Here is a 7,005-nt window from a genome sequence, read left to right as displayed (position 1 = left end):
CAATAATCAAAACATAGCCTAAGTCGGAGACTGCATGAGGCAAGGAGGCAGATTTATGATGACTCAAGCCAAAGCAAGCGCACTGCTGCATCCATAAAATGCAGCCCCCCCTTCGTCAATCACAAAGCAATAGACCCGCATGATATATTGCTTAGCCATCAAGGACTCTGTTTTAGATTGCGGGTAGTTTTCTGTATTGCGTGTCTCTTAAAATATTACAATATCAGAATAACATGTTCTCATGATTAAAAAAGAATAATATGTTCTGATGTTCCTGCTCGTACTATAAAAGTCCTATTAACTAAAGCACTCAATTGGTAAATTATAATTTTAAAAATAATAAAAATCACTATTAATAAAACAACAGGCAACAGCACGAAAACGTGAAAAGTATATCAGGCTCTCAAGAATAATCATATTCTTGTAACATTTATAACGCACTAAAAGCAAAAAATGCCATGTCTAAGAATATTCTCTTGTTTTAGGCCAAGCTAAAATAATGGTCCTGGCATCCTGAAAAATGACAAATTTCACCTAGAAGACCAATTACGACATAAGCGTTTCAGGTCATCTAGCCTGCACAGCAGAGCGCATCTTAACAAATCTATTATAGGCAGACCGTCTAGACTCAGGATGCAAATCATCATATACTAATCACACAATAAGTAATCAAGCTTACAAAATATTATCTAATGGAGAAATTTCAGGAACAGGTCCCGGTCCCTACCTAATGTGAAAATAATCCTTAAACGGATCCAGTCAACCCCGTTTCGCAGAAGAAACAAGAAAGTCTTTCATCGCGTAGAGTGCGTCAATCGGGGGTTGCACGTGGAGAGATTTCATACGTAGACCTCAAGCTGGCGTGGCGGACCTCTGCGCTGGAGCACGTACATGCCCACAAATTACAAAGAGCGAAGGATAGTGAGAAAGGAACAAGCCGTCCAAAACAGGCACGCACGCACAGAGAAACGGAGATGGAGAGAGAAAAACTTTATTATTATTATTATTGTTATTGTTATTATTATTTTTGGTTAAAAAGTAAAAAACTATGAGTTTTTATTATTGTTATGAAATATTTTTTATTGTTTAACAGCAGTCAGCGTTCGATTTCGTTTAGCTCCCGCCCCTGATGTTTTAGGGTTGAGAATTGGAGAAAAGTCAGACAAACATTAAACGATTAAACGCACTATTCATAAAGAAGACTTGCGGAAGGAAAACAGAGGAAGACCAAAAGCCCGTAGCGAAACACCGATCTCTTACACGCAAAAGAACTAAAATGGAAATCGGAACATTTACAATTTAGTAGATCTTGCTGCTTTCAACGTTGTGGCCATTTTTGATCGGCCTTGTTGAGTGCATTTCCAGCTGTAATTACGGGTTTTTTAATACACATTTTTTTTTTGGTTTACCTGGATATTATTTTCCCCATCTGGTGGGAGGAAACCGGAGGCCAGACATTCGGGAAAGAGGTTTTGTCCTGTAGATTGTTGTGGCAGGGGTTGGATCTGGTGAAACTTCATCGGATGAGAAAAGTCTGCATATGTTTCAAGGATCAAGAGGGAAAACGATGAAATGGACTTCATTGCTTAAGGACATCAAAGAGAAGGTTGGCCTCACTCCACCGCCTTCTTCTGCTTCTGCTACTTCTTCTGCTTCTTCATCGGCTTTCACCTCGTCATCTCGCGATAGCAATGTCATTTCAGCTTGGCAAACCTTGGGTTCATCTCCTGCCAGGTTCAATATATTTCATCTATTTCTCTTCTATGCTTGTTCCCCTTTTAATTAACTCGGACCTTTTGGCTTAAAATATAAGATGGCTTTGCTTTGTTATAGACTTATAGTGTGATGATTTGAGTACTGCATTGCATTGGCTTTGATTTGCTTGCGAAAGCTGAGAGGAAAAAAAAAATGTAGCTCGGCCATGTTGACCATTTCATCTTAACTAGCAAAATGCAGTTAGATACGTCGATTACGGCAAATAAACAAATCACAATATTCCTTTATTAGTTTCTACGAGGACACTCCTATTTCCCAGGGTTGTCAACACTACGTTAAAAGGTTTTTTCTGAGCTAGAAAAGCTCATTACTCGTTTCTTAGGTCCCATAGACAGGGAGCTTGATGGGTTACATATATCCTCGGGCTCTCGTCCCTGGCGGGTACCTCTCTCCATGTTTTTGAAGCGGGCATGATCTTATTTTGGCACCGTTATAGTTATATTAAGACGTTCATGATGTTGCCTGACTCTAATTTCCGTTTAACTCATCTCCATGACTTCTGACGTTACTATGTTGTCAGGGAGTGGAGAATGATCTTCATTAATATTGGCACGATTTTAATTTTGCACAGTTGCACTACAAATACAACGGTTATTTTTAGTTACGGAACCATAGTCTTTATGGGGAGTAAAGTCTACATCATATACTAGCTCAACTGTGAACTAATAAATTAGGCTTAAAATATGGTGGCAGTGGGCTTATCTGCTCAATCTGCTGCTGCTGAATATGGTCATATTTATTGATTATTGATTAGCACGTATAGAATGAGCAAATGATCGAAATATTAAATGAAGATACATAAATAATTAAATTCACAAATCCATTACTTTAGAAGAGGTCTCGTTTTTATGTTGTATCTTCATTGAAATTGTTTATTAACTTTCTTTAGCTTGATGTCTCTGATTTCAAATTTTTGATACAGTTGTTTAATGATTGATAAATACTGATTCTTAAGAATTGCCTTTTTATAACATCCCTTGCCTATGTTGTAATTATGACATTTTCATGATTTTAAATCAGGGACAGACATGAACTGGAATTGGACTTCAAGAGATATTGGGAAGAGTTTCGGGCATCCACCTCTGAGAAGGTTCTTTCTTGCTAATTTGTGTGGTCTCTCTTCTTTTAATTTTTCATAATGTCACCTGGAATGGTTGATTACTGATAAGCTATAAGTTGCTAATTTTCTTACATTTTCTTGCAGGAAAAAGAAGCGGCCTTGAATTTGACTATAGATGCATTTTGTAGATTAGTAAAGCAGCACACTAATGTAGCTCAATTAGTTTCCATGTAAATATACAATTTCATCTCATCTCTACTCCTTTATCACGTGCGTTAATTTATTTGCAATAGCATAGTTGGGAAGAGATGGCTTATTGCTAAGGTTGCATTGTCTTTGAAATGGAGATATGCTTTATGTTAGGCTCTGCTTTTGGATAAAAGAATAAATGTTATTGGATTAAAGAACCTTCTCCTTAGCCCAGATACAAAAAGAAACAAAGAAAAGACAAACTGAAACTTGTATACATGGCTTTCTAAACCAGCCACCAAAGAAAGAAACTTTTTTCCTTTGCTTAATCACATGTTTTGATTTCTGTATATAGATGCTATTTTTTGTTGAGGAAGATGAAGATGTCATGGTATTTTGTTTTTTGAGTATAGATGATTGTGAAATGTGCCTCAAATAAGGTCAAGAGCTTGTTCATGGCTTCCCATTTTCTTCGAGCAAAGAGTTTTAAGACAATATTTTTCCTGCTTGAGGTTTTAAAATTTTAGTGAGGTAGCTGAGATATTATCTTACATGTTATTTTTTATGATTCATTGTGGTTTGTTTATTAACTGATTTTTAATAATGATGACTTACAGGTTAGTTGAAACACATATATTCTTATTTGTTGTTGGAAGAGCATTTGTAACAGATATAGAGAAGTTAAAAATGAGCAGCAAAACAAGATATCTGGATGAAGCTCAAGTTTTAAAGTTTTTCTCTGAAGCCACAAAGGTTAAGCCTTGGATGTGTATTTTTTCATATGGCCATTGTTTTGCTGATTCTTTGATTTTTGAATTCTATTTGATTCACTTCTTGGCAGGATGGCATCAGTCCTGGATCAAATTTGTTAACTGCAGTGGAAGCCCTTGTATCTGGGGTATAATTCTTAAAAATTTTCTTGATATCAGTGATTTATTAGGGGATATATATATATATATATATATTATCTTGTTACTCTCTTGATAGCATCCATGTAGTTGCCTTGCTTGCTGACATCTCTTTTGTGTCTCGATAATCCCACTACAAATACAGCAGGCACTTTTTGCTCTGTGATACTTGGCTCATCAGTGGTTTTCTGTAAAATCTACACAGAAAAAAATGTTTACATGTTATGGATTAGAATCATCAGGTTTATGATGTATTATGAAGAGTGATTAGGGCTATATTCAACTATGATTTTTAACCTATGATGTGTCACATTTGTGTTATTCTCTATTCCTCTAATTTTTTCCTCTTGTTCTGCAAGAAGTTGTTCTTATGTGTATATTTTTTGCAGCCTACTGACAAGCAATCCCTGCTCGACTCTGGTATATTTTGCTGTCTCATTCATATTCTCCATGCCCTTCTAGATCCTGATGTAGCCATTCAACGGTCAAACATTACTATCGATCATGAAGTGTTGCAAAAAGGTTGTGATGGTGACATTGGGCAAGCCCGCCAGCTTGAGGTTTCTTTCTCTCCATGTTATTTGTATACACACACATGCGTGCCTGTTTTTGCATCTGCACAACCTGTAATTATGTTAGCATAAGGACTGATGGTCATAATTTGCAGAAAAATATTTATGGTTTTGTGCTACCTAATTTTAAATGGGCAGGCCTTTGATAGATATATTATATTATGCCCTGTATGGTTGCCAGAATATTTTTCCTGGGAATGTGAACTGTAATGGGTGATGGAAATGGGAATGGGTTTTGATTGAATAAATTAATTATATTTAGGCCTCTAATAAGAGGACACTTATGATCGATAAAAAATAATTATACTTGGTATGTTATATAATGCAATGAATTTTTAACTTCATAGATGCATTTGGTTGGATGGAATAATGTAAGAATGGAAAGGAAAGTTGATCAAATGCCTATAATGCCCCTGGTGTAATAATGTATTAAATTAGATTATCATTATTAATTAATTTTTTTATTAGTAACAGATCATTCTAGGCTATATTCTATGTATATCTAGTAAATCTAGAGGAATCCAAATGGCTTATGAACAGTACCAATCTAGCTTCTTTAGATTCTGTGACTTTGTGATTTTTTCTTCTGGTTTTATTTAACAAATATCTCTCTTATTTTTTTATACTACACATTATTAAAGCAAATTTTTGTTTTGCAGCACTTCCTCTCCCAATTATTTTTTAATCTTATTATTTGGTTTTGATTGTGCTTTTCCCTCAAAATTTTCAATTATTCAATCTTTTCTTCTATATAAGTCACATAATGAAAACATTTTTAAGCAGAAAAAAATCTTGCAGTTTTACTTATATATATAAATGTTGTAAATATTTTTTTATCATTTGAATTTGTAAGATATTTTTTTTTAATTGTCATTAACAAATTAATTAAAAATTTAATTACCACCAATAATAGAGTCTGCATTTTATTTCCAGATTGTTTCTGTGAACATGGATTCCCTTATTTTCTTATTAAGATAAAAAATAAGTCCAAAATCATTTCCATACTTGAGTGTGGTTGCCAAATTGAGCTTCGCTCTCCTCCTAAATGATGACCGAACAAGTGTGCATCTAGAGATTTAGTTTGCCACGATAAAGAAGGTTTCTGTTTGCATGATGGCTTTTTGGTAATTTTGCTTGTTTATGAGCGTTACAATGATAATTTTAACTTACATTCCCAGGAATGAGGTCCTTTCCATCATAGGATGATAGGACTCATTATTCCACATGTGGGAATGAGTTTTCTGGCTTCTGTTCCATTGAGCCCAAGCAAACATTGCCTCAATTCTATCCCCATTTCCTATCTCACCTCAACAATGTAAATTACAGCCAAGCAAATGAGACTTGAATTTCAATGGGAAAATTTACCCTTAATTGTTCTATTGCTAATCTTTATATGGCTGTCCAAACCTTTGATAAAGAAACCGGGCATCAAAATTATGGTCCTTGCCTATAATTGGGATCTTCCAAGGTTATATTTATCTTCTTGATTTATTTTCATTTGTACTACTTTACTTGTGCAGATAGCGGAAGTGTTGTGCATATTATGAAAGCACTTGCAAGCCATCCATCAGCAGCGCAGAGTTTGATAGAGGATAATTCACTTCAGTTGCTCTTTCAAATGGTTGCAAAAGGGTCATTGCTAGTTTTCTTGCATTACAAGAAGGACTTGTTCCATACACAGCATACAACTTCATAGACATGCCATGCAGGTAAAGGAAAGTACACGTGCATGCAATTAAAACCGTTAGAAATATGTGATAATATTTCTTGGATGAGTAGGTTGAGCTGATTTTGTGCCTCTGATGGTTTAATATTCATGTTGCTGCTGTTATATATACTTAGATACTGGGTCTACTTTTGGTCAATGACAATGGAAGCACTGCTAAATACATCCGCAAGCATCATCTGGTATGTTCTTAGCTTTCAAATCTTAACTATCTATTGTAAGTCAAATAACTTGTATACAGTGTGATCTTAGACTTTTGTTCATATTTCATTATCATTCAGTTGATGTTCAACTCAACCACTTAATAATATGCCAGTGTTAACAGGCATTAAATGGTTGAGGATGTTTTTTATTTATTTTTTCAATTCTTTCAGGATGGGAATTTAATGTTATCTTTCATGTATTGACTGTAAATCTGTCAATCTTGGGATGAGATTTGTGGCAAGAGGGAATCTTCACTGCCCTTTTTTCATTGTTGAATGAAGAGAACATGTATATGAAATTATCAGAGATGGAACCTTTGCAAGAATTTATGTAACATGATTCCGCTTGTACTGTGTTCAAGAGCTGCTGCTGCTATTATTTCTTGATGAAAAGAAATCCAGTCTACAAATTTATCAGGGATTGAATCCTGACAAGGCTGTTTGTAACATTGTCATTGCTCTGTGTGCTATAGTAGATGGACACATTTACTAGTCATAATAATAATGAAGTTCAAAGATTTGGTACTTGAATTTCGTGTTGTTTAACAAAAGCGAAGACAGTCGGTGTCAA

General features: G+C 35.0%; 1 protein-coding gene across 1 annotated transcript; it reads left to right on the top strand.

Moving 5' to 3' along the window:
• Positions 1-1,166: 1,166 nt before the first annotated feature.
• On the top strand, positions 1,167-6,413 carry LOC129298059 (protein SPIRRIG-like; the record flags this gene model as incomplete). The annotated part of the gene is made up of 7 exons (XM_054936454.1): positions 1,167-1,734; positions 2,797-2,866; positions 2,981-3,066; positions 3,643-3,778; positions 3,867-3,923; positions 4,323-4,559; positions 6,348-6,413. Coding segments are annotated over exons 1-7 (846 nt in total), but the record flags the coding sequence as incomplete, so codon positions are not given.
• Positions 6,414-7,005: the final 592 nt, after the last annotated feature.

This window comes from Prosopis cineraria, unplaced genomic scaffold (assembly GCF_029017545.1).
Source record: "Prosopis cineraria cultivar Desert tree isolate PC_DT_omini unplaced genomic scaffold, ASM2901754v1 PC696, whole genome shotgun sequence".
In the NCBI taxonomy this organism is placed as follows: Eukaryota; Viridiplantae; Streptophyta; class Magnoliopsida; order Fabales; family Fabaceae; genus Prosopis; species Prosopis cineraria.
The sequence above is the reverse complement of the archived record's forward strand: the minus strand, read 5'-3'. Positions and strand labels throughout refer to the sequence as shown.